General features: G+C 44.4%; 1 protein-coding gene across 1 annotated transcript in view; it reads left to right on the forward strand.

The window, feature by feature from the left end:
- Nucleotides 1-18,631, forward strand: part of LOC143959287 (proprotein convertase subtilisin/kexin type 6-like) — a 38,088-nt gene extending 19,457 nt beyond the window's left edge. The window contains exon 4 of the mRNA XM_077467965.1: nucleotides 18,447-18,631. Coding sequence (XP_077324091.1) covers nucleotides 18,447-18,484 — 38 coding nt within the window. The 3' untranslated portion in view covers nucleotides 18,485-18,631. The remainder of the gene's footprint in view (nucleotides 1-18,446) is intronic.
- Nucleotides 18,632-27,172: the final 8,541 nt, after the last annotated feature.

Here is a 27,172-nt window from a genome sequence, read left to right on the forward strand (position 1 = left end):
CAAAAACAACACTGCACATCGCCAAAAGAACACCATGCCCACCGTGAAGCATGGTGGTGGTAGCATCATGCTTTGGGGTAGTTTTTCTTCAGCTGGAAAAGGGACCTTAGTCAAGGTAGAGAGAATTATGAACCGTTCCAAATACCAGTCAATATTGGCACAAAACCTTCAGGCTTCTGCTAGAAAGAGGAACTTCATCTTTCAGCATGATAATGATCCGAAGAATCTAAATGGACAAAGGAATGGCTTCACCAGAAGATTTACATCTTGGCATGGCCCAGACCTGAATCCCATTGAAAATCTGTGCGATTGATCTGAGGAGGGCTGTGCACAGGAGATGCCCTCGCAATCTGACAGATTTGGAGTGTTTTTGCAAAGAGTGGGCAAATATTGCCAAGTCAAGATGAGCCATTCTGATAGACTCATACCCAAAAAGACTGAGTGTGGTAATAAAATCAAAAGGAAGTATTTGTTTTAGAGTGTGCAGATTACTGTTTAAGTTTACTTCCCTCCACCGAAAATATTTCAGTTTGTTCAACTGAGTTTAAAGGTTAAAGATTTTTTTTACGTTACGGAGACCTGACAATTTAGCAGGGCTGTGTAGACCTTTTTTTATCCACTGTATCTAAAGACAGACAGGGCTGAGCTTTAATCTCTTGTGGGAAAATGTTTTAGCATCAGTAAGACTAAACATTGCCCCATCATTGGTGTCAGTGGGAGGAATAGTGCCCCATCTTTGGTGTCAGTGGGAGGAATAGTGCCCCATCTTTGGAGTCAGTGGAAGGAATAATACCCCACCTTTGGTATGAATGGAAGGATTAGTGCCCCATCTTTGGAGTCAGTGGGAGGAATAATACCCCATCTCTGGTATGAATGGGAGAAATGGTGCTCCATCATTGGAGTCAGTGGGAGAAATAATGCCCCATCTTTGATATTAGTGGGAGGAATAGTGCTCAATCATTGGTGTCAGTGGGGGAAATGGTGACCCATCATTGGTGTCAGTGGGGGAAATGGTGCCCCATCATTGGTATCAGTGGAAGGAATAGTGCCCCATCATTGGTATCAGTGGAAGGAATAGTGCACCATCATTGGAGTCTGTGGGAGAAACAATGCCCCATCTATGGTATTGGTGGTAGGAGTAGTGCTCAGTCATTGTTAGTGGGAGGAATACTCTGCCATCATTGCTGTCACTGAGGAGACTGGTGCCCCATTGTCTGTGTCAGTGGCAATAACTATACCCCACTGTTACAGAGAAGGGGAATAATGCATCAATGGCTGGATAAAAGTAAGCAGATGGCTGTATTTTGGAGACCGCTGGGCTAAAGCCACGATAGAGATTTTAGCAGCTCAGTTGTGCTACTGAAATGGCTAGTGATTTATTGCTGTTAGCAGGAATTAGGCACTTAACAGAGCAAAGGGCTGCCTATTGAAAGCTGCACACACATTTAATAGTAATCGATCCCCCATGGTAGCGCTCCACTCCCGAGCATTCGGTTACTACAAAATGCTACTTGCGTAGCTTTGTTCGTAGGGAGCCATTTGCTTGATCTGCTTAGTGATGAAGTTCACATGACTTTAGCACAATGGAACCTCCTAGAAATGTAGAGGTAGCCTCCTAAACTCCCCTCCCCCTGTCCCCGGTACCACTGCCGCTATTACTGGTAACTACTGGCTGTCAAAATGACAGCTAGGAATTGCTATGTATTACAAACCTGGAACAGTTCTCAGAATGTTACACAAGTGCTCCTATGTAACACTTGCAGGTTGTCTGCAAGTTTCAATGGGAAATACAGTCTAACGGTTTTATTGTTAAATTGTATTTATTTGTAGCGCATAGGTGTGACCTTTGACCTGCATATGACATTGGTTAAAGAAACCTTACAGTAATCATTTTTTAAATAAAACCTATTCCTATTTTAACAAATGTATTATCCGTAATCAGCCTTAAGTAACTCCTTCTCCCCTTAGTTATTGTTTTTCTGCTTTTTCAATAATATTTCTTTTATATATACTAATATTCCTTAACCACTTGGGTACCGCGCTATTGCCGAATGACGGCATTAGCGCGGACCTAGATTTCCGGGACTACGTCTATTGACGTCGTCCCGGTTACGAGCGGCCTGCGCGCCCCCTGAGGGGCGCGCGCGGCGCGCTCTGTGATCGGCGAGTCTATGAGACTCGCCTGATCACCGATCCGTGCAAGGGGTCGATCCCGACCCCTTATCACGTGATCAGCTGTCAGCCAATGACAGCTGATCATGTGATAGAACGGAGCCGGTAATCGGCTATTATTCCTCCTCGCGCTGACAGCGCGAGGAGAAAAAAAAAAAGCCGATCACCGGCGGCCGTGATCGGGACATCAGTCCCGATCACGGCCAGCAATGCAAGGCACCACATGCCACCTGCCAGTGCCCACCTGCCTCCCGCAGTGCCATCCTGAAGTATAACTAAAAGTAAAAGTAAGTGCCCCCCGTCTGTGCCCACAGTGCCACCCACAGTGCCACCCAATCTGCCTCAAAGGTGCTGCACCCCAGTGCCGCCCATCAGTGCCCAGCAGTGCCGCCCATCAGTGCCCAGCAGTGCCACCTATCAGAGCCACCTATCAGTGCCCATCAGTCCCATCTATCTGTGGTACCTATCAGTGCCCATCCGTGCCACCCATCCGTGCCACTTATCCGTGCCACCCATCCGTGCCATCTTATCTTTGCCCATCAGTGCCGCCTTATCTGTGCCCATCGGTGCCGCCTTATCTGTGCCTATTAGTGCCGCCTTAACTATGCCTATCAGTGCCCACCAGTGCAGCCCATCAGTGCCCACCAATGCAGCCCATCAGTGCCCACCAATGCAGCCTATCAGTGCCGCCTTATCAGCGCACTTCAATGAAGGAGAAAAATGACCCGTTTGCAAAATTTTATAACAAACTATTAAAACATGATTTTTTTTTTTTGCATCTTTGTTTAGCAAAAAATAAAACTCCGAGCTGTAACTAAATACCACCAAAAGAAAGCTCTATTTGTGGGAAAAAAATGATAAAAATTTCATTTGGGTACAGTGTTGTATGCCCGCGCAATTGTCATTCAAAGTGCATCAGCGCTGAAAGCTGAAAATTGGTCTGGGACTGAGGGGGGTTTAAGTGCCCAGTAAGCAAGTGGTTAAAGTGATTTCAAGGGTTCATTTTTTTTTTTATAACATGTCATACTCCACTCTGCAGCTCAATTTTGCACAGAGTGGGCCCCGAAAACTTCTCTTGGCGGGTCCCCCGTTGGCTCTTGCTGCTCCTCCCCACATCAGATAACCCCCTGGGAGAAGTGCTCTCCCGGAGGGGTTACCTTACGGGTGCTCTCCCGAGTCCCGCATTTGGCATCCACGGAGGCCGAATGCAGGACTCAGCCACGCCCCCTGGCGCCCAAGTCATTGGATTTGATTGATGGCAGCCGAGAACCCCGGGCAGAGAGAGAGAGAGAGTGCTTCCCCGTGGGTGAAGTGCCAGGGCTCAGGTAAGTAAAACGGGGGGGGGGGGGGGGGTCACTGCCAGGTGTTTTTTCACCTTAATGCATAGGGTGTATGAAGGTGAAAAAACACGAAGGTTTACAACCCCTTTAACTGTTTTTAAGTTCATTCCTTTCCTTTGTTTTTTTTTCTAGTGTTGCATACAAAAATGTGTCAAATTAAATCTTTTTTTTTTTTTTTTTTTTTTTTCCATTTGCAAATAAATAAGTTTATCATGCAAACATAATTTAGATAGCATTTTTAAGGGGACACATTTTTTTTTTTTTAACAAAGTAAGGGGACACATTTATAGAATAAAATGCATACTAAAATATATTCCTATTAAAAGTCAGGATGTAATTACCATAATGATTAGTCACAGACTGCTAGATGTAGAGCAATCCTATTTGTAACCACTTTGATAAGGAAGCACATTTTATGTGTTATTTTACAGTTCAACTATTAACAAACTTATTAAAGTGCTTGTAAAGGCAGAAGGTTTTTTTTTTCTTTTATCTTAGTGCATTCTATGCATTAAGATAAAAAGCTTTCTGTGTGCATCAGCCTCCCTAATACTTACCTGGGGTCCATTTCGATCCAGTGGAGTTTCTCGCCTGCCCAGGACTCACCTCCTCATTGGCTGAGACAGCAGCATGGCGCCATTGGCTCCCGCAGCTGTCAGTCACTCTCTCTCATTGGCTGACTGACAGCAGCGGGAGCCAATGGCGCCATGCTGCTGTCTCAGCCAATGAGGAGGTGAGTCCTGGGCAGGGGACCGGGCTGTGGCTTCCGTGTCTGAATGGACACAGGGAGCTGCGGCTCGGGCGCCCCCATAGCAAGCTGCACTCAACAGGAGGGTGGGGCCAGGAGTGCCAGAGGGACCCGAGAAGAGGAGGATCCGGGTTGCCCTGTGCAAAACCAACTGCACAGAGCAGGTAAGAAACAAGTTTGTTATTTTTAACTAAAGAAAAACTAGACTTTAGTATCACTTTAAGGTTCTGCCCATCTAATCTTACCTAGCTTTGTATAAACTGTAGGGCTGGTGAAATGGTCCTCCTATTCACACACTTGTGTTCTGGCACAGCAGCCAGACATTTAGCATTTTCGGGAGGTCAGCAACAGCAGCCACCATTTTTCTCTTCTGGCATGCTAACTTATGGAAATCCTGGAGACCTGGCCTGTTTGGATAACTTGAGTACTGTTATTGAGACAGCCTGGGGCAGGAAATAAAATGAAACTCTGGTTGCTATAGGCCACATCACCTTTCTTTTTTTCCTCCTATTTTTTTGTAAATCGAATCCATATTTGTTTAGACTAATACAACTTTTAAAGTGCTTGTAAACCTCTGCAATGAAATATGAACAAAGCACATCCCTCTATAGCAAGGATATGCAATTGGCGGACCTCCAGCTGTTGCAAAACTACAAGTCCCATGAAGCATAGCAAGACTGACAGCTGCAAGCATGACACTCAGAGGCAGAGGCATGATGGGACTTGTAGTTTTGCAACAGCTGGAGGTCCGCTAATTGCATATCCCTGGTCTTTAATGTGTACTTGGCTAAATCCAAAGCATCTAGTGTGATTTCTGTCTCCTCTCTTCTCCTCTTCCTCCTGCTATCTGCATCAGTCACTTCTGACAGTCTATGCCGATGGCAGACAATTCTAGGAGACGGCCCCACTTCCCCCCCCTTCCAACACACAATAGGTGATTGACAGCCTCAGCTGTGTATGTTTCCCTATGAGACAATGGGGGGGGGGGGGGAGAGAGGTGTGCCCTTTCCCTTCGCTCAGGTCTCAGGTTACACTCGGCTTCCTGCTCTATGCTGAGAGGTCTGATCCCCCCCCCACCTGCTAGAGCTTGGAAATGCTGTGTAATTTCCGGACTTTGGCTGAAAAGACTGTAAATAAACAGGTACTACTTATGTAGGAGGATTTGTTTAATCTCTGTGTCACCTGAGGCCAGTCACTGTACTGTTTAAGGGCCAGTTCACACCATAGAAACGTGGTCTGGCTGCTTTTCTGCATGCGTGTTCCAGTGCGTTTTTTATGCAGTCCAGTGCATTTTTTTCCCCCACTTTTTTTTTTTCTTAACCTTAAATAAGATTGTTCCAGTGCGTTTTTGGTGCATTTCTGATGCGTTTTACCGCGTTCCAGTGCAGGAAAAATACAGCATGTACTATTATTTTTTATTTTTTTTGAAACTGGAACGCAGTGGTGTGAACTATGCCTTTGAAAATCATGTAGCCTACTATCCAAGCGTTTTTGATGCAGGAAAAGGAAAAAAAAATCACTGGACTGCATGTGGTGTGAAATGGTACTAATGGTTTACAACCACTTTAATTCAGGGGTCCCAATGTCACGGAGCAAGTCCAGGATTTACATGGAAGGTTGATATGAAAACCAATCTGTATACTGAAAAAATCTATTTTTTGTTCATTCGAAACATTTGTGCTACAAAAACCATTTGGTATAGAAAACACCCGACGCCCCCATCGTCGGGTCTATACATAACCCTTGTGATACCCAATGAAGAATTGGAATCTGTGTTCTGCACGCTCAGTAATGGGCTCGTTCTGTTTTATGTAGGCGGCTTGGAAATGCTCAGAACTGTTTTTACATAATGTGTCTTAAATTATATGATTATTGTGTGTATTATTTTCTCATGTATTATATTTTGTATAAGAAGTTTACTTTGTGTTGTGTTTCTATCTGTCTGTCATGCCTGCATATATTTAGTATGCATAAATCATTTTGTAGATATTTTTGTGTTGCATGTTATATAAAAAATATATATATATATTTTAGTAGAATTTTGCAAGAATCTTTATTTAGAGGTGGCCAAGACAAGACGGCCTGCAACATATTTGCCTCCTATTTTTCAGATTTACCCCTGATAACACACAATAACCAACTCCTATTAAGGTCAGCTTTTTTTTTTTTTTTTTTGGGATGGTTGCTCATGTATGGCTGCTTGTTTAGAAGACATTAAAGCGGTAATAAACCCCAAAACAAAAATGGAATATATTGCAGCTTACTAATACTTAAACTCCCAACTCCAGGCAAAAAAAAGTTTTCCCGGTTCCCACACTTCAAGAGTTAACTGCTTATTTTTGTATAGGGCGGGGGTCTCCAAACTGCTGCCCGGGGGCCAGATGCGGCCCTTTGCTTGCTTTTATCTGGTCCTTTGGTTACTATTTCATCTCCTGATGCCAACAATGGGACATAATCCCCCCCCCCCCCACTGACACCAATGAAGGGGGCACGTTTCCTCCCAATGACACAAACGATAGGGTCAAATTCCTACCACTGACACCAACAATGGGGCCCAATTCCTCCAAAAGACCCAAACAATGGGGCCCAATGACATCAATGATGGAGTCCAATTCTTCTCAATGATGGAGCCCAATGACATAAAAAATGGCGCACAATTCCTCCTAATGACACAAAAAATGGGACCCACTGACACGAACGATGGGGCAGGTTTCCTCCCACTGACACGAACGATGGGGCAGGTTTCCTCCCACTGACACGAACGATGGGGCACGTTTCCTCCCACTGACACGAACGATGGGGCACGTTTCCTCCCACTGACACGAACGATGGGGCACGTTTCCTCCCACTGACACGAACGATGGGGCCCAATGACATAAAAAATGGCGCACAATTCCTTCCCCCTGTACACCAATAATGAGAAGCAATTACCCTCACTGAAACAATGGGGCTTTATTTTTCTCCACTGACGTCGGGACCTTTTCTACTCCCACTGGCCACAATCCAGCCCTCAAAGTCTGAAGGACAGTAAACTGGACCTTTTGTTTAGAAAGTCTGAGGGCCCTGGTCTTAGGGCATTGGAGAAGGTAGGTAAATTTACCTAATCCTTCCCACACAAGACCGGTCCCTGTGGCTACTGCCCCCCCCCCCCCTCCCAATCCTGCCACGGTCTAGCAGTCTTGAATGTTGAACTGTTTCTGACATCATCTAGCCCATAGACCTACTCTGTCCATGAGGACATCAGGAACGGTCCACCGCTGAATCATGGGGGAGTGCCATTTACCACTGGAGAGGGGGATTGAGTATAAACTTTTTTTTTGCCCAGAGTTGCACTTTGGCTGTTGCATTATTATTATTTATTTATTTTGTTCACCTGGTGATCTGGTCAGTAACACGCTTTCTTGTTTTGGAGTATCTCCATTCTGAATCAGAGACACCTTTTGGACAGCAGCATTCTCTTTCTGGGATGGGGGGGCGGCTAGTGTTAGATGGACTTGGCAAACAAATTAAAGGCGAATTCCAGATAACACTTTATAAGCCGTTACAGCAACACTGTTTTTGGATTAGGCTCCATTCACACTTGCCTTCCATGGCTCTCCCGTCCCACTGGGAGACCCGACCAACCGCAGCCACGCATAGCCGGTATCAGTCTGTTTGTAACGGTAAACCAGAAGCAATGACATGACATCACTTATGGTTTACTTGGGAATCATTGGCGCCAGTTTAAAAAAAATCAAAAGCATTCAAAAGCACAGATCTTGGTGTTTTGAATGCTTTTAAGTGCAGAGGAGGGATTTGGGGCCTTATAGACACCAGAGCCCTCCATAAAGAGGACCTGTCACTGCCTATTACTGGCACAAGGATACTTACATTCCTTGTCACAGCAATAAAAGTGATAAAAAAAAATAGTGTAAAAGGTAAATTATTAAAAAAAAATTTAGAAGTGCCCCCATGCTCAACGCAAAGGCAAACGTGTGTTAGTCCCGTACATTTGAAAACGGCAATCGTCCAACACATGAGGTATCGCCCTGAACGTCGGATCATGGGCTGTAATCCTAGCACCAGACCTCCTCTAACTCTAAAATGGTAACCTGTAATGGCTTTTAAAGCGTCGCCTATGGATAGAAAAATTTACATCATTGCCATTGCTCGGGCATGGGCAATTTTAAAGCGACTGGGGTGGGACAAATTTAGATGGGGTGGGGCGCACATATTTTAGTCTTGCCTAGGGCAGCACAAAACCACTCCAACTGCTACTTTTTCTGGATAGCTTGGTCAGTTAAAGGAAGATAAAGTGATTGTAAATCTTTGTTTAAAAAAAACAAAAAAAAATGTCAGTTACCTCCGCTGTGCAACTCGTTTTACAGAGTGGCCCCGAACATGTTCTTCTGGGGTCCCTCGGCGGCTCCTCCCCACATCAAGATAACTCCCTCGGAGAAGCACAGTCCCGGGGGAGTCCATCATTCTGCAACCATACCCACAGAATGTATGACTCGGCCCTGGCGCCCGCATTATTGTATTTGACAGCAGTGGGAGCCAATTGCTGCACTGCTATCAATCTATCCAATCAAGAGCTGAGAACCCCCAGGCAGAGGAAGAGTGCGTCCCTGCCGAAATGACGTTCCAGGGCTCAGATAAATAAAACGGGGGGGCCGGTCATTGCCAGGTGTTTTTTAAAACACGAGGGTTCACAACCCCTTTAAAAAAAATAAAAATAAGACTTACTGGCCAGATCACCAGGTGAAAGTAAAGGGGGGGGAAAAAAATCCTTAAAAAAAATAAATGAATGCAGCAATAGCATGGGAAAGACACATGAATATGAGTGATATAATTTCTGCCGCCCCAATTGGGTCACAACATGGGAAAGTCTCCCCTCTGCAGCAAAATTACAATCGTTAAAAATTTGTTTTGAAAAAGTTTTTTATTGAAAAAGTAGAAACAAGACAAACACATAAACATTTAAAATATGAGCTCTGGTCGGGGATGTATACCACCATTCAATTATACAATGATATAACATACAACAGTACATATTATTTGGTCAATTATTGGATATGCAAATTTCCAACGCCTGGTCAAAGTCTTCCTCTTTGGGGGATTAATTTGCTATAAAAAAAAAATATATACACACATACACAGGCATTGTGTATATCTTTTGACAGCAAATTAATCCCCTGAGGAAGACTTTGACCATGCACGTTGAAATGCGTTGGAAATTTGCATATCAGATAATTGACCAAATAATATGTACTGTGTTATAGTTACATAGTAAAAAAAGACACAAGTCCATCCAGTTCAACCTTAAAAACGATAAATAAAATAAAAGATATCGTACAATCCAATATACCCAATTTTATACCTACAGTTGATCCAGAGGAAGGCAAAAAACACCAGCAGAGCATGATCCAATTTGCTACACCAAGGGAAAAAAAAATCCTTCCTGAGAGGCAATTGGATTTTTCCCTGGATTAACTATATCATTGTAGAATTGGTGGTACATACCCCTGACCACAGCTCATATTTTAAACGTTTATCTCGTTTCTACTTTTTCAATAAAAACTTTTTCAAAACAAATTTTTAACGATTGTAATTTCGCTGTGGGAAAACCCCACCTGGGGAGACATTCCCATGTTGTGACGAATGCAGCCATTATATCTAAGGACTTGGTAAGCTGCAATATAATACGTTGTTACTTTGGGGCTTTAATATACATGTACTTCAGAGGTGTCCCTGGTCCTAGTGGCCATTGGCCCAATGTTTAGACCTCTAAATTCTGACTCCACCCTGGGCTGGCGATGGATGACATTAAGCAGCTTTTCAGACATGACCAAATACCATAATTTTCAAAAAAATATATATATTAACGCCTAAACATTGAGCGTCTGATTTCTGTCTCATTCACCATTATGGGCCATAAAAATTGAAAGGGGTGACGTTCCGTTTTATCCTAAATCGATAGAGAAACCCCTGGTGGTGGTGGACTTTAATGGCACGTACAACCAAAAGTTACAGTAAGAACAGTTGACTTTCTTGAATTAATATAAAATCATAGGAAGAGTTTATACACATCATGACAAATTGTACAGTACAAAAAAAATCACCTATACAAAATCGACTATAAAGGCGATTACCCTACGCGTTTTGGAGCTAAAACAGTCTCCTTCAGGGGTAGATTCACTAGGATATCATTCTAGGGAAGGACATTTTTATGATCATCTTTGCTCCACCGTTTGCCTGTTCTAATATCCTGTCATTTGTTCTTCACTAGAATTATATCCTATGCTGTATTTCTACCCCTGAAGAAGGAGACTATTGATGTCATGATGTGTATAAACTCTTCCTATGTTTTTATATGATTTTATATTCAATAAAGAAAGTCAACTGTTCTTACTGTAACTTTTGGTTGTACGCGCCGTGAAAGTCCACCACCACCAGGGGTTTCTCTATCGATTTAGTTTCTATATTGGATGTGGCACAACAACTTCACACAGCTTTGCCGACCTACACCCTTTCCGTTTTATCCTCAGCATGTCGTACCTGAATTTGGATCCAGAGATCCTTCCATCATGAAATACAATAAAATTCTACTTACCTGAACTGACTCGGATTCCTTACTTTAAGAAGCAGGGTCCTCTGATTCCGCCTGTATTAAAGTGTATTGTATTTGTACCGTCAAGTTGTAAAGCGCTGTGTAAACTGTTGGCGCTATACAAATCCTTTATTATAATAACTTCATAGACTGAAATTGCTTTTAATAATCATAATTTTTTTTAATCCTTTTGGAAAATGTTTAAAGTGTAATGTACAGCTATAATAAACAGCACTGTGCAAACGTTTAGGCAGGTGTGAAGAAATGCTTTCGGAAATATATATTTTAATAGTTTATATTTATCACTTTGCAAAATGGAAAGTAAATGCACAGACAAAAAATTCAAATCAAGTGAATATATATATATATATATATATATTTTTTTTTTTTTTTTTTTTTTTAAACACACGAAATCAAGTCGATATTTGGTGTGACCGCCCTTTTCACCAGCATCCTTTCTTCTAGGTCAGTGATGGTGAATCTTGGCACCCCAGATGTTTTAGAACTACATTTCCCATGAGGCTTAACTACAGTGCAGCAGGATCATGGGAAATGTAGTTCTAAAACATCTGGCATGCCAAGGTTCTCTATCACTGTTCGAGGTAGACTTGCACACAGTTTTTGAAGGAGCTCGGCAGGTAGGTTGTTCTATGCACATCTTGGAGAACTAACCTCAGATCTTCTGTGGATGGCCGCTGCCTCAAATCCTTCTGTCTCTTCACGTCATCCCGGACACACTCCATGATGGTGAGAACGGGGCTCTGTGGTAGCCAAACCATCACTTTCCAGGACCCCTCGTTCTTTACGCTAAAGATCGTTATTAACCAGTTTGGCATTAGAGCAAACTTTTTCGCTGTTATGCATGCGCGCGCGCGCGCACACAAAAATCTTAAGTTTTCACAATAAAATTATTGAAACCCTCAGAACATTATATGTTTTCTGAAAGCATAGACCCTGTAGATTGAAAAGTTGATAGTTGCACATTTTTTAGGCCTCGTGATTTTTGTGCAACTGTATAATAAAATAAATTTGAAGGCAAACACCCACAGGAGAATACCCCTTCTTAGATAAAATATAAAAAAAATGAGGTTGCATCAAGCAAATAAATACCAGCAGCTGGTGTGTTTGTTTTTTTGGGAGAACAATCACCATCCCCCCACGGTGGCACCCCCCCCCTCTAGGTAAGTCTATTGGTCGGTTCACTGGCATACACACCCCCCCCCCTTTGGTCATCAAGCTCAAGACTTACCCCATCAATGGCTTCTGTGTCCTCTCCTCTTCTGCATCACGGCGACTTCCACCGTGCGTATCCTTCCTACTCCTAGACGTCTAATAGGGTCGCCTGTCCTTTCAGTCCATATTCATTCGCCCTGAGCCCACCCTTTTTTGAAGCCCATTACAGCCTCTGGCTCTAATTATGTGATTACGTGCTCTCTGAGGACAGCAGCCGCCCTTTTGATCCACTTGCTTAACTCTTGAACTGCCAGTCTTATTGTTATGGACTAAGTTGCTTAGCCATTTATATCCCCTGTATTGTACGCACCTGTGTATTTGCGCTTACAGTTACCAATACTTTTTCTGTTTTTTACATACATGTACACACCCTAGGCATGCATGTGCTGGGCAGGGGGGGTTATGGCAATTAGCAAATAAAAACATGCATTATTTTTTTTTATCACAAAACAATTACTAAACCTCCATGTGATGGCATTGAGCAAGTAAGGGGTACTCTTTTTGGAGACGTTAGGGGTTTAATAGACCCCAATGCCTCCCCTGCCCTACACACCATCTAACCAAGTACAGATCTGCTTGGTGTCCCCTGACTGTACCAGCCGGGAAATGGTGGGTCTGAAACCGCAAGTGACTAAATCATCATCATCATCCCTTCTGGTTTTATTGTTGTAAGATTGAGGCATGGATAATAATCCTCGCTCCTCACCTTTAAAGCTAGTAGTTGTGGTCCTAAGAATGGGAGAGTCCAAGAACCCACGGGTGGAGGGGGTTGGTCACCACGCTGTCCACTATCTGAAAGTGATCGTCGGCTACAGAGCCGCTGCAGCACTTTTACTTTCATTTCGGGAGCCAGCTGAACAAAATCCGCACAAGCTTATGGGAGGGGGGGGTGGATTTTGGTCAAACTATGCAATTAGGCCCCCCAGAAGATTCTTCCTGGCCCTTCATATCCCCTGCAAATTAAGAGCTACACTATTACAGCGGCAGCTCAGTCCTACAAAGTGGAGAACTCCAGTGGAAGAAGGAAGCATATACAGCAGTAGCAGACTCTGCCCACCTTCCTCATAGTTGCCAACATTCTCAAAACATTTATAGGGGCACTTTGCTGTCTGTAGGTGGAGTACTATTGTAATTGGGGGTAGGGCATGCATTTGTAGGCATGGTCCAGTAGAAGTGTAAATATGCAAAGCATCGAAAAATGGGTGTGGTTTAACCACTTTCCACCCGGGCATCATTCTGCTATAGGTGGTTGACGTCTTTCAGGATAACATGCTGTGTTTCACGCTGAAGCACCACATCTCCGATCATGGTAAGGAGCCTCTGACGGAGGCTCCGTACCACGTGATTAGCTATGACCAATCACAGTTGATCACAGAGTAAATCAGGAAGTGCCGGTAAACGGCTTTACTCAGTTCGTGCTAACAGAGAGAGCCGATGGGCGGCTCTCCCTGTCCAAGAGGGGGTCTGTGCTGATAATCAGCACATTGATGCGCTGCCCCCATGAGAGGTGCCCATCAGATGCCAGGCTGTGCCCCATCTGTAATGCCTGTCAGTGCCCATAAATGTACCAATCAGTGCCTCATCAGTAATGCCTGCCAGTGCCCTTCAGATGCAAATCAGTAATGCCTGTCAGTAGCTCCTCATCAGCGCTGCCTATCCAGTGCCTATTAATACCCATCAGTGCCCATCAATTCTACATATCAGTGTAGCCTATCTGTGCCCATCAAGTCTACATATCAATGCTGCCTCATCAGTACCCTTCAGTGAAGGAGGAAACTAAATTTTATAACAAATGAAGAAAAACTGGAAGGGGGGGGGGGGGAGTGCCCAGTATTGAAGTGGTTAAACTATGCTGAATATTGAACGTGACTTAAAGGGGATGTGGTTAGAGTCTGAGATGAAAGCGGAATGGAGGGAGAAGAAAGTTAGGGGGAGAGAAAAAAAAAGGGAGAAAGAGTGAGGGAGAGAGAAAGGGAACAAAAAAAAGATAGGGAGGGAAGGAGAGAGAAGGACAGCAGGCCCAGATCCTACACCACAATAGAAATATGTGTATTCCAGAAAGTTTAACAATCAACAGATAAAGATACTTCAAACGCCACCCCCCCAGGCAGATCCCATCCAACAGATACAGGAGATGGTCAGAGAGTGTACAGACGTGATACAGGAGATGGTCAGAGAGTGTGCAGACGTGATACAGGAGGTGGTCAGAGAGTGTGCGGACGTGATACAAGAGATGGTCAGGGAGTGTGTGGACGTGCTACAAGAGATGGGGTCAGCGATTGTGGACATGATAGAGATGGTCAGAGACTAAGTACACAGCTGACAGCACAGAGAGATGAGTAGGTGTACAGAGAAGATGGGGTGGTAATCACCTTCAGTCCTCGTGTCCTGGTTGGGGTGTCACCTGTCGTGTCCCGGTCCATCCCTGGACTCCTCTGCACAGCCTGGCCACTCCATTCACCGGTGTCTTCGGGGGGCTTGCACACTCCATTCAGGGTGGTACCATGATGTCATTGTGCATGCGCTCTCCAGCCCAAACGGCCGAACTTGCCAGAGCAGTGCATGAGCAGTTTGAAAGTCGGCCCGCAGCCATGTTTTTTACAGGTGGAAGCTGCAGCTGTACCAGGACAAAGCCAATTTCCCCTGATTTGAAACTGGGACATGGGTCTGAATTTAGTAAATCAACCCCATTGTGTTCATTCAGGAAAGGAAGGGGCTGGTAATTGCGACATGTTTACCGGAACCCCCCTCGCCCACTCTCCATCCTGGAGGATCCTATTGTGGGCTTGCAGCTGCCAGTGATGAGGGAAGCCGGCAGCATTGCAGGGCAGTGGGCAAACTTATTGTGAACGCAGGGCTTATTGATGCAGTGGGGGCCATTACTGGAGCCAATCACCGGTATGGCTTACTCTGTAGCAGCTGAAAGCTGGAGGGAGAGGAGAAGAAGCCAGTTTTCAGCTGCTGCAGAGAGAGCCATATAGGGAATCGGTTCCAGTAATTGTCCCCCCCACCACATCGATCACCCTTCCTGCCCACATCCAATTCACCTGGCTGTCTGGGCCCCCCTGCTGCTCTTGCTTTTTCTCTCATTTAGCCCTATTCCACCATTCATGCTAATAAGGTGGAGGAATCTCCACGGCTGGCACTTGTATTCCGGCATCCTTAAACCTGAACTCCAGATAATGGTCTGTATTGCATAAATTGGCCCAGCTCGGCACAAAGTAAATATGTACAGTATACCTCATACCTGAAGGGCTGCTGGGGCAGCTGACAATCAATGAAGTAGTCGGCGCTACTACAGTGATGGCTGCAGTCATTTGGATCCTTTGCTTAAAAGGTTTTTGCATACTTGCTGGGGTACATGCGATCAACTCGCAGAGAGGAAGAACGGGGAAATGCTGATGTAAACAAGCAATTTCCCCATTCTGCCTAGTAACACTGTCACTGATCACCGCTCTCTGTAATCGGGAGCGGTTATCAGTGTCGTGTCACACACAGCCCCTCCCCCCACAGTTAGAATCACTCCCTAGGGCACACTTAACCCCTTCAGCGCCACCTAGTGGTTAACCCATTCACTGCCAGTCACATTTAAACAGTAATCAATGCATTTTTAATTGCACTGATCGCTGTATAAATGTGAATGGTCCCAAAATCGCGCCAAAAGTGTCCGATCTGTCCGCCTTAATGTCGCAGTCCCGATAAAAATCGCTGATCACCGCCATTACACAAAAAATAAAATAATAAACATGCCATAAAACGATCTCCTATTTTGTAGACGCTATAACTTTTGCACAAACCAATTTTTATTATCAGAAATGTGTAGAAGAATACGTATTGGCCTAAACTGAGGGAAAAAATAAAAATGTTATAATTTTTTGGGGTTATTTATTATAGCAAAAAGTAAACAATTTCTTTTTTTTTTTTTCAAAATTGTCTCTATTTTTTTGTTTATAGAGCAAAAAATAAAAACCACAGAGGTGATCAAATACCACCAAAAGAAAGCTCTATTTGTGGGGGGAAAAAGGACGTCAATTTTGTTTGGGAGCCACGTCGCACGACCGTGCAATTGTCACTTAAAGCGACGCAGTGCCAAATTGCAAAAAGTGCTCTAGTCTTTGGCCAGCCAAAGACCAGGTCCGGGGGTTAAGTGGTTAATAGAAAGTGTTTTCTGATTGGAGGAGGTGGAGATTATGACGCCATCATGTTTCCACTCCGCCTCATTCAATTATAGAATTCCTTGTATTGCAGTGCTGAGTGAGCGAACCCCTATGGTCAGTGAGCAGACGGGGAAGCCCCTCGGCACAGGCTGTGGAAGATTGTGATATTGCAAACTACTCCACCGCTTGCCTGTTTCCGCAGTAGCCTCTCACTTATGAGATATGCATACTTACATTATGCTAAGCTGGTCCAGTATAACTATACAATACACATCATACCTGGAGTTCAGATGTAAAGCCTAAGTTCACCTTTTCATTTTGGGTTTATGTAACACTTAAACCTGTAACAGCCGCTGATTTGTGTTCCCGGGGCTTTTCTCTCGATTCCCTCTGGCTCAAGAAAAAAAAATCTAGGGGGGTTGCCTTTTTAGAAGTTTATTGCAGATCAACTTGGATGGCAATTGGGGAGCTTTGGGATACTCCAGAACGCTTGCCAAAGATTAGAGGACACTACCCCCCCCCCCCCCCCCCCCCCACAGCAGCAGCATCCTCCTAATACCCCCATACACACGATCAGACTTTCCGCCAGCAAAATCGTGGAATTTTGTCTGAAGGGCGTTGGCTCAAACTTGTCTTGCATACACACAGCCACACAAATGTTGGCCAACAATTACAAACGTAGTGACGCACTACGTGGTTTTTCAGCTCTTTAGCGCCACCCTATTGGCTCCTTCTGCCAATATTCGTGTTAGTAGAAGTTTGGTGAGTGTTGATTCGCGTTTTTCATTTTAGCGTTTTTCATTTTGATTCTGAACGGCCATTCTTCAATCCGACATGTTATGGAATCTGAGGAGATGACGTGTTATTTATTATTGGCCTTGGAGTTATTGCTTTGACGTTATTTTTTTGGTTGAATAATAATGATTTGATTTGGTATATTTTCTATCTTTTTGGATGCATAGAATGCACTTTTTGGTTAAGTTCTATTGGCAAATAGCATGTCTAACTTTATTTGTTTTCTTTTTTAATGCACAATAAAAATAAAATGTGGAGAATAATACTTGGCTATGTGTTTTACTTCAAATGACAGTTTGGGAGTCGGCAGTTACATTTAAAAAAAAATACAAAGTAAAATTACCAAGGGACACCAACATAGTTGTATCTTTGATCTTAAAAACTACGGGATAATAATAATGGTGTTGTGGTGTCTTGCTCAAATAAAAAAGAAAAAAAGCATAATAATATTATTCTTTATCACTAGAAAAAAAAAAAGCCTTTGAAATTTCGTTTGCAATAACTCCATCAGTATCGCCAGCAAAGCAGCTTCCCCTAGATGGAATTTTCATTCCCTGTGTATTTGTTTTCAGGAATATTTCACCTTTTACTGGAATTATTGAACTAATTCAACCTGGGAAGTCCATACTCCTGATAACTACCCCTGGATGGGCGTGGGTATTATATATACCAACTCTAGTTATTAACCTGTATTGAGTATTGACGCTGATTGTACATTACTGATTTTACCATTGGGATGTTTTTTGACAGCCAGGTACTGGATATATTTCAATAAGATTTGTGATCCAACCTATGGCTTTAAAATACAATATATAATATTATGTGGGTCTCTCCTTTCCCCCCCCCCCCCCCCCCTGTTTTGCAGTAAGGGCGGATATTTAGAGCGCTTACATATTGTAATAGGCTCAAGATCCTAAATATGCAATGCCATCTGATAACGATGTCTGCCTGATATACATTCCCTAGCAGGTAATAATCAATATATTATTTGATACCTTTATTTTTAATTTTTAATTATATCTATTTTAGGGGGATTAGTGATATACCCCACTATAGGATTGCACACTTATATATACCGAGTGAGTTCCTTTTTTTTTTCTCCTTCCTTTCTCCACCATCATATGTATTTTATCCCCCATGTTCGCCGGTGGGGAAATACAGAGAGGATTCGACTCCTGTTTAACGTAGTGTGTTCCCCCTCCCTCGTCCCCCCCCCCTTTTTTTTTTTTTATTTATTTTATATATTTTTTTCTTCCCCTCTAGGTGAATCAAATTTCTCCTACAATCCCTTTATTCTAAACATTATTTGTATAGTTTTTGTTTTTATTCTTTTCTTATATATCTATATTGTTTTTGCTTAATTATATGAATTATTGATTGCTATGCATTGTTCAATGTGTATTTCATTTTAGACCTCCTCCGGATGAAGGGGATAATTCCGCGAAACTAGTCGAGGAACCTTTCACTTGCACCACCAGAATGGAACTCCACCATGAGTAACTGTACATACGAATCTGGGGTGTATTCGTTTTTAATATTATTTTTTGTGTAATTTTTCTGCTTTTTGTTTATTCATTAAACTTTATATGAAATCTTATTTTATATTTCCTTTTTGATTCCTATGTATGTAAATAAGTACCGATATAGTCCAACATTTTCTTCTTTTTGGACTTGGTACAAGGAGATTAATTTGTACAGCTCCTCTACCATTTCCAGAACTCCAAAATATTTTTCCCTCTGAGCAAAGCAGCTTCATTATTATCCCATTAAAGAAGAAGAGAATTGTGCGCTGCATTTGGAGATTTCATAATTTGCCGCATCACGAATGTTAATTCTCCATTACGAACGCTGGTTTACAAGACCGCCTGCTTCCGGCTCGTCCTTGCTTCCGAGCATGCGTGTTTGTACTTTGGACTTTTGTCCGACGGACTTGTGTACAGACGCTCGGAAAATCCGACAACACACATTTGTCTACGGAAAATTTGAAAACCTGCCATCCAACATTTGTTGGCGGCAAGTCCGACAACAATTGTCCGATGGAGCGTACACACACGGTCGGATTTACTGACAACAGCATGACATCAAACATTTCCCATCAGAAAGTCCGATCGTGTGTACGAGACTTTAGTGTTGGGACATGAAGTGGGCAGCACTGCTACACCATCTGCAATGTCCCAAGCCAGGCAAGCTTTAAAGGGAGTGTAGCTTCACTGCCGGTTTCCTTTACTGGCAATGGCAGCAGCATCATCCGAGAGTTGATTGAAAAATCAACTTGGTTGAGAACACCGCTGGATTCCCAGACAGGTAAATGCAGTGGCAGGTGGTGTTTGTTTTTTGGGGGAGCAGCAAACAACCCCCCTCCTTCTAGGCATCCAGTAGGATCGCCTGTCCTTTCAGCCAATCGGGTGACAGATCTCAGGACCCGCATCGTGATTGGCCGGGAGGTGGATCAGTGTAAGAATGGCGAATATTCATTTGCTATTCTCACACAACTGGGTGGGCTTTGTGCCCCGAGCCCACCCTTTTTTTTGAAGCCTATTAGATCCTCCGAATCACATGCTTCAATCCCCCCCCCCCCATTGGAATCCATGCGCCGGCGCCCTGCATGTAGATTGGGGGGTGTGCCCCCTATGGAAAGGCCGCCACTGGGTAAGTGTCCTAATATTAAAAGTCAGCAGCTACAGTATTTGTAGCTGCTGACTTTTATTTTTTTTTCTGCAGGAACCTTGAGCTCCACTTTAAGGATCAGGCCTATGCTAACACTTAGGGGTTGATTTACTATAGGAAAATAGACTGTGCACTTTGCAAAGAGCAATTGCTCCAGAGCTTAGTAAATTAACAGAAGCTCTGCTGACTTCCATCATCCAATCATGTGCAAGCAAAAATGCTGTGTGTGTATGTATATATGTATATGTGTATGTATGTGTGTATATATATATATATATATATATATATATATATTATAACATCTCACAAAAGTGAGTACACCCCCCTCACATTTTTTTAAATATTTTATATCTTTTCATGTGACAACACTGAAGAAATGACACTTGTCTACAATGTAAAGTAGTGAGTGTACAGCTTGTATAACAGTGTCAATTTGCTGTTCCCTCAAAATAACTAAACATACAGTCATTAATGTCTAAACCGCTGGCAACAAATATATATATATATATATATATATATACACACACACACACACACACACACACACTGCCTGAAGTGTATTAGAAACCGTACACCACAGAATGCACTGTATATATAGGCTACACTGGATGCAGAGTGAAATATATATATATATATATATATATATATATATATATATATATATATATATATATATACTTTTTTTTTTTTAACACACTGCCTGCACTGACTGAAAATAGAGTAAACACTGAAGATAAACTCTATGCTAAATGCAGAAAATATATAAAAAAAATATATATAACTAGACTGACTATGTGTATATATATATATATATATATATATATATATATATATATCAAATACACTGCCACTAACTGAACAACCTGCTTGCTTAACAAGCCGCCGTCATTGTACTGAGGCAGGTCGGTACTGTCAGGTCACCTAGAGCCCAGGTGACAGGTGCACACCGTAGGGTTGGGGATGCACCGCAAGGCTGTGGACCCTACGGCTGACGGCTGCAGACGGGGGACAGATCCCACTGGGGTAAGAGCGTAAGATTCCCCGGGGCGCGGAGTCTAAGAGCCAGCTGGTGTTCACCAGAGCTTCGAGTGGTGAAGATGGTCTTGGCTGCAACTGGCTCCAGGTCGCGACCCCCAGGGTCCCCCAGCTCACACCCACAGTAGGTAACAGGAGGATAGGGATGGTGAGGGACAAAGCCAAGGTCGGGGCCACAAGCAGAACAGAATAGTCGGGTACACGCCAATAGGTCAGGGTCACAGGCAAGCAGGGAAGGTCAGAACACGCCAAGGTCGGTAACGGAAATCAGAAGCAGAGCACACGACAGGAAACAGGAAGCTAATACACAAAGGTTGATCAGCAGGATAGGCTAGCAGTGCAAAGGTTAATATAGTGTAGTCTGATAGGGGCTAGGGTGGAGCCATTCCAGAGGAAGGAAATAAAAGCAGTCAGGTGAAGCTCAGCTGGTCTCTAGAAATGAACACATGCAGACAGGTAAGGAGAACAACTCTAATGCATAACCATGACAGTACCCCCCCTCTTACGAGGCCTCCCCCTCCCCCGCCTGGGACCAGGTTTAGAGGGGAACTTCAAATGAAACTTCCTCAACAGACGAGGTGCAAAGACCTCGGAAGCCGAAATCCACGACCTCTCCTCAGGACCAAAACCTTTCCAGTGCACGAGGTCCTGGAGAATGCCTCTACAGAGTCGGGAATCCAAAATTTGGCTAACCTCGTACTCCTGATCATCCTCAGAGACTGGTGCTATGGTAGGGGAAGGACGAGAGAACTTATTGAGGACTAACGGCTTTAGAAGGGCAACATGGAAGGAGTTAGAGATTTTGAGGCTTTTGGGAATCTGGAGCTTGAAACAAACCGGATTCAGTTTAGAAATTATGGTGTATGGACCAATGAATCTTGGGGCAAATTTGAGGGAAGGAACCCGGAGTTTGATGTTCCTGGTGGAGAGCCAGACTTTGTCTCCTGGCTGAAAAGAGGGTGGCTTACGCCTGCGACGGTCAGCAAAACTCTTGAATTTGTTGGCAGCTTTCTGGAGGGAATCATGAACGTCAGCCCACATGGAATTGAATGATTCCTGAACAGTAGCCAAAGCTGGAATGTCAGAAGAACAAATCATAGGAAGGGGAAGCTGAGGATGTCTTCCATAAACAGTGAGGAAGGGTGTTTTCTGAGAACTGACGTTAACATGATTATTGTGGGAGAACTCAGCCCAGGGTAATAGTGATGCCCAATCATCATGATGGGCAGAGACCAAGGTACGGAGAAAGACCTCTAACTCCTGATTAACTCTCTCAGTCTGGCCATTGGATTGGGGATGATAAGAAGAGGTAAAATCCAAGGTAATGTCGAGGGATTTGCAAAAGGCTCCCCAAAAACGAGAAGTAAATTGCACACCCCTGTCCGAGACGACATGCGAAGCAACACCATGAAGGCGGAAAATCTCTCGTACAAAAATGGGAACCAAGGCAGGGGCAGAAGGGAGACCAGGAAGAGGAACAAAATGAGCCATCTTGGAGAACCGATCGATTACTACCCAAATGGCCGTATTATTCTCCGATAGTGGAAGATCAGTGATAAAATCCATGGCGATATGAGACCAGGGCTCCTTAGGAATGGGCAAGGGCATGAGAAGACCAGCAGGGGCTTGAGTGGAAGATTTAGACTGAGCACAGACGTGACAGGCCTTAACATAGTCTTTAACATCCGAGCGGAGATTAGGCCACCAGTAGTGACGACTGATAAGCAGGAAGGATCGGAGGAACCCAGCATGACCTGCCATCTTGGAATCATGTCCCCAACGAAGGATCTTGGTTCTTAGCTCTGTGGGAACAAAGGTCTTACCAGGAGGAATCTTTGATTCCAGGGTGGTAGAATGGGCAACAATGCAAGAGGTAGGAATGATCGGCTCAGGATCAGGGTTGGACTCCTCGTCCAAGGTGTCAAATGACCTAGAGAGCGCATCAGCTCGACCGTTGCAGGAACCAGGTTTGTACGTAATCGTGAATTTAAAACGAGAAAAGAGACTCCACCTGGCCTGTCTGGGGTTCAGACGTTTAGCATTCTGTAGGTACTGTAGATTCTTATCAGTAAAGATCGTTATGGAGTGAGGGGAACCTTCCAAGAGATGACGCCACTCCTCCAACGCCAATTTAATTGCGAGAAGTTCCCGATCACCAATGGCATAATTTCTCTCTGCCTGAGAATTTTTTTTGGAGAAGAACGCACATGGTTGACGTTTCTTCTCAAAGTCCTGAAGAAGCACAGCTCCCACCCCCATCGAAGAAGCGTCTACTTCAATAAAAAATGGGTCTTCAGGATTTGGTCTCCTCAAGAGGGGTCCAGAGACAAAGGCCTGTTTCAGATCGTGAAACGCAGAGACAGCCTCGGAAGACCAGTCTTTGGCATTAGCACCCTTCTTGGTCAAAGCGATAATAGGCGCAGCAATGGAAGAGTAATTCCTTATGAACTGCCTATAATAATTTGTGAAGCCAAGGAAGCGCTGTGTGGCCTTGAGGCTAGCAGGAAGGGGCCAGTTGGTAATGGCAGAGACCTTTCCGGGATCCATGCGAAGACCCTCACTAGAAACAAAACATCCCAGAAACAGGACCTCGGAACATTCAAAGGAACATTTCTCCATCTTGGCATAGAGATTGTTCTCTCTAAGGCGCTGAAGTACGGTGCGTACATGGTTTCTGTGAGCAGGCAGATTTTGGGAAAAGATGAGAATGTCATCCAGATAGATGACAACAAACTGGTACAGTAGATCCCTGAATATTTCGTTGACAAAGTTCTGGAACACAGCTGGAGCATTACACAAACCAAAAGGCATAACCAAGTACTCGTAATGCCCGTCCCTAGTGTTAAATGCGGTCTTCCATTCGTCACCTTCTCGTATTCGAATGAGATTGTATGCACCTCTGAGATCCAATTTAGTGAAAATGGAAGCCCCCTTCAACCTGTCAAATAGCTCAGATATTAGAGGTAAGGGGTAACGGTTTTTAATAGTCACAGCGTTTAAACCTCTATAGTCAATGCAGGGCCTGAGGGTGCCATCCTTTTTGGCAACGAAAAAGAACCCTGCTCCTGCAGGCGATGAGGATTTCCGGATGAAACCTCTCTCCAAATTCTCAGCGACATACTCAGACATGGCTTGGTTCTCTGGAATGGATAAAGGGTAGGTACGACCCCTGGGCAGGGTTGCTCCAGGGACAAGGTCAATAGCACAGTCAAAAGATCTGTGAGGAGGAAGTACCTCAGCAGACTTCTTACAGAACACATCCCGGAAATCGCTATAAGCCGCAGGAAGATCGGACGAGACAGATGTGGTAGCAATGGGAAGTTTCCTCTTGGGGGTCACCTTGGAAAGACAAGACGAGAAACACGAAGGACCCCAGGCCAGGATCTGCCCAGATACCCAGTCCACATGTGGCGAGTGGAACTGCAGCCAAGGAAGACCCAATACAATGGGGGTAGAGGCCTTGGGTAGGATGAGGAAGGAGATCCACTCCTGGTGGAGTATCCCTACCGACATCCTAATAGGTAGCGTCTGGAAACGGATAGGACCCCCTGGGAGCACAGTGCCATCAATTGCCGAGACTACTAGTGGAGTAGCGAGGGGAGAAAGGGTAAGCTTCATAGAAGAGGCAGTTCTCCAGTCCATAAAATTGCCGGCAGCCCCGGAGTCCAGATATGCTAGGACTGATTGGGGAGAAGTGCCTACATGGAGGAACACCGGAAGAAGGAGACGAGAAGGTGATGTTTCTGGGTCCAATACTCCACATTCCAAATGTATTAGACCCGAGCGTTTCCCGGACGGAGCGAGCAGGAGTCACGAAAATGACCCTTTCCCCCACAATAAAGACACAAGCCCAGAGTTCTGCGTCTAGCACGTTCTTCGGGGGTTAGTCTGGTCCGGCCCAGCTGCATGGGCTCCTCAGCAGACGGAGGATGCTCCACAGGGCGACGGGGAAAAAGCTCAGGCTGACTAGAACCTGGGGGGTGCTGGCGTCTTTTTTCTAAGGACCTCTCCTGGAAGCGAATGTCAATTTGATTACATAAGGAAATGACTTCGTCTAGACCGGCGGGGATAGCTCTTCCTGCTAATTCGTCCTTCACTCGGTCTGAGAGGCCATGTAAAAAGGTTGCGACCAGGGCCTCATTGTTCCAGCTCAATTCCGCTGTAAGGATACGGAACTGAAGTGCATATTGGCCCACTGAACCAGATTCTTGGCGAAGGCGTAAAAGGGCACTAGCCGCAGAAGAAACCCGAGCTGGCTCCTCAAAGATGTTACGAAAGAGCTTCAAGAAGTCGGACAGGCTGGAAACCACTGGATCATTTTTCTCCCACAGGGGGGCAGCCCAGGCTAAAGCTTCACCGGAGAGGAGGGAAATGATATAGGCTACCTTTGCCCGATCGGATAGAAAGTTTTGAGGCTGGAGCTCAAAATGAATGGTGCATTGGCTGAGGAAGCCCCTGCAGGCCTTGGAGTCCCCAGAGAAACGGGACGGAGCAGGCAGTACTAATGAATGCGTGGATGCGACTGGTGCGATAGGTGCAGTCGCAGACTGTACTTGAGGCTGCGGATTCGGGGTTCCCAAGGAAGCCTGTAGCTGCTCGAAGCGAGAAGCCAGATCCTGGAGGAATCGCATCACCTGAGTCTGATTAGATTCCTGGGTCTCGAGTCTCCGCACTATGCCCTGCAATGGATCGACTGCAGGGAGCGGCACGTCAGCCGGGTCCATGGCTGATCAAACTGTCAGGTCACCTAGAGCCCAGGTGACAGGTGCACACCGTAGGGTTGGGGATGCACCGCAAGGCTGTGGACCCTACGGCTGACGGCTGCAGACGGGGGACAGATCCCACTGGGGTAAGAGCGTAAGATTCCCCGGGGCGCGGAGTCTAAGAGCCAGCTGGTGTTCACCAGAGCTTCGAGTGGTGAAGATGGTCTTGGCTGCAACTGGCTCCAGGTCGCGACCCCCAGGGTCCCCCAGCTCACACCCACAGTAGGTAACAGGAGGATAGGGATGGTGAGGGACAAAGCCAAGGTCGGGGCCACAAGCAGAACAGAATAGTCGGGTACACGCCAATAGGTCAGGGTCACAGGCAAGCAGGGGAGGTCAGAACACGCCAAGGTCGGTAACGGAAATCAGAAGCAGAGCACACGACAGGAAACAGGAAGCTAATACACAAAGGTTGATCAGCAGGATAGGCTAGCAGTGCAAAGGTTAATATAGTGTAGTCTGATAGGGGCTAGGGTGGAGCCATTCCAGAGGAAGGAAATAAAAGCAGTCAGGTGAAGCTCGGCTGGTCTCTAGAAATGAACACATACAGACAGGTAAGGAGAACAACTCTAATGCATAACCATGACAGGTACAATCCCGCAAGCGAAGATAATTAGAAAACTCTGGACAGCCACACTCCAAAATAATTGTGCCTTTTATGTGTAAAAACAGGATCACACTGTACAAATCACAGCAAAGTAATATCAGCAAACGCGTTTCAAACTACCAAAAGTGCTTACTCATAGCTATTAGCTAACAAACACCAGAGCAAATGACAAATAAATATCATTCATAGCGAGACACGTGGTAAATTGATTGATTAACAACTGATCAACTGAAAACCCAGCACAATCAAATCAGACTGATTACATGAGGTCTCGGTGCATGTCACTGAACAATCAATCTAATGCTAGCTCTATGATTGTATAATGTGTAAGCATAAATATAAATAAGATGTGCAAACCAAGGAAGAAAAAATCTATTCAATTAATAAATGAATAAATAATTAAGAACTTATTTATTTGTAAATGTGTGTGTATATTAATTATACACGTGATTCAAAAGGTGAAGAAAAAAAAGAGATGAATAAAATAATCACGAATGAGCATGATGGTGAACAGTATATATATATAAATACATGTGTAATAAATTATTATAGATTATGAAAGTGTCTAACAGTAAAGTGCTAATCTAAAATAGTATAGTGTGATAATAATGTAATAAACCACATATATATTAATTTGTGATAAAAACTGATTTTGAGTAAATAAGTAAGATTGATCACATTGTGCATGAAAGTAAATACGAAAATGTAGATCAAAGGCAAGCAAGCAGATTTAGGATAGACAACCTATATGTCAGTGGTGGCGAACCTTGGCACCCCAGATGTTTTGGAACTACATTTCCCATGATGCTCATGCACTCTGCAGTGTAGAGGAGCATCATGGGAAATGTAGTTCCAAAACATCTGGGGTGCCAAGGTTCGCCATCACTGCTATATGTAGTGTTGGCTCCCGAAGAGAACGCGCTATGTTTTTTGAAATTTAACATTACACCTGAACTGCAGTTTGGTTTGGGTATAATTATTCCACATTTTGACCTCAGCATCAGTCTGACTGGACTATAGGGTGTTCAGCCTGGCCACCAGGGGGGCGCTGTCACTTCTGGCAGGC

The sequence above is a fragment of the Lithobates pipiens genome, unplaced genomic scaffold (assembly GCF_037356315.1).
Source record: "Lithobates pipiens isolate NorthernLeopardFrog02 unplaced genomic scaffold, aLitPip1_a1.2 Scaffold_7, whole genome shotgun sequence".
NCBI lineage: Eukaryota > Metazoa > Chordata > Amphibia > Anura > Ranidae > Lithobates > Lithobates pipiens.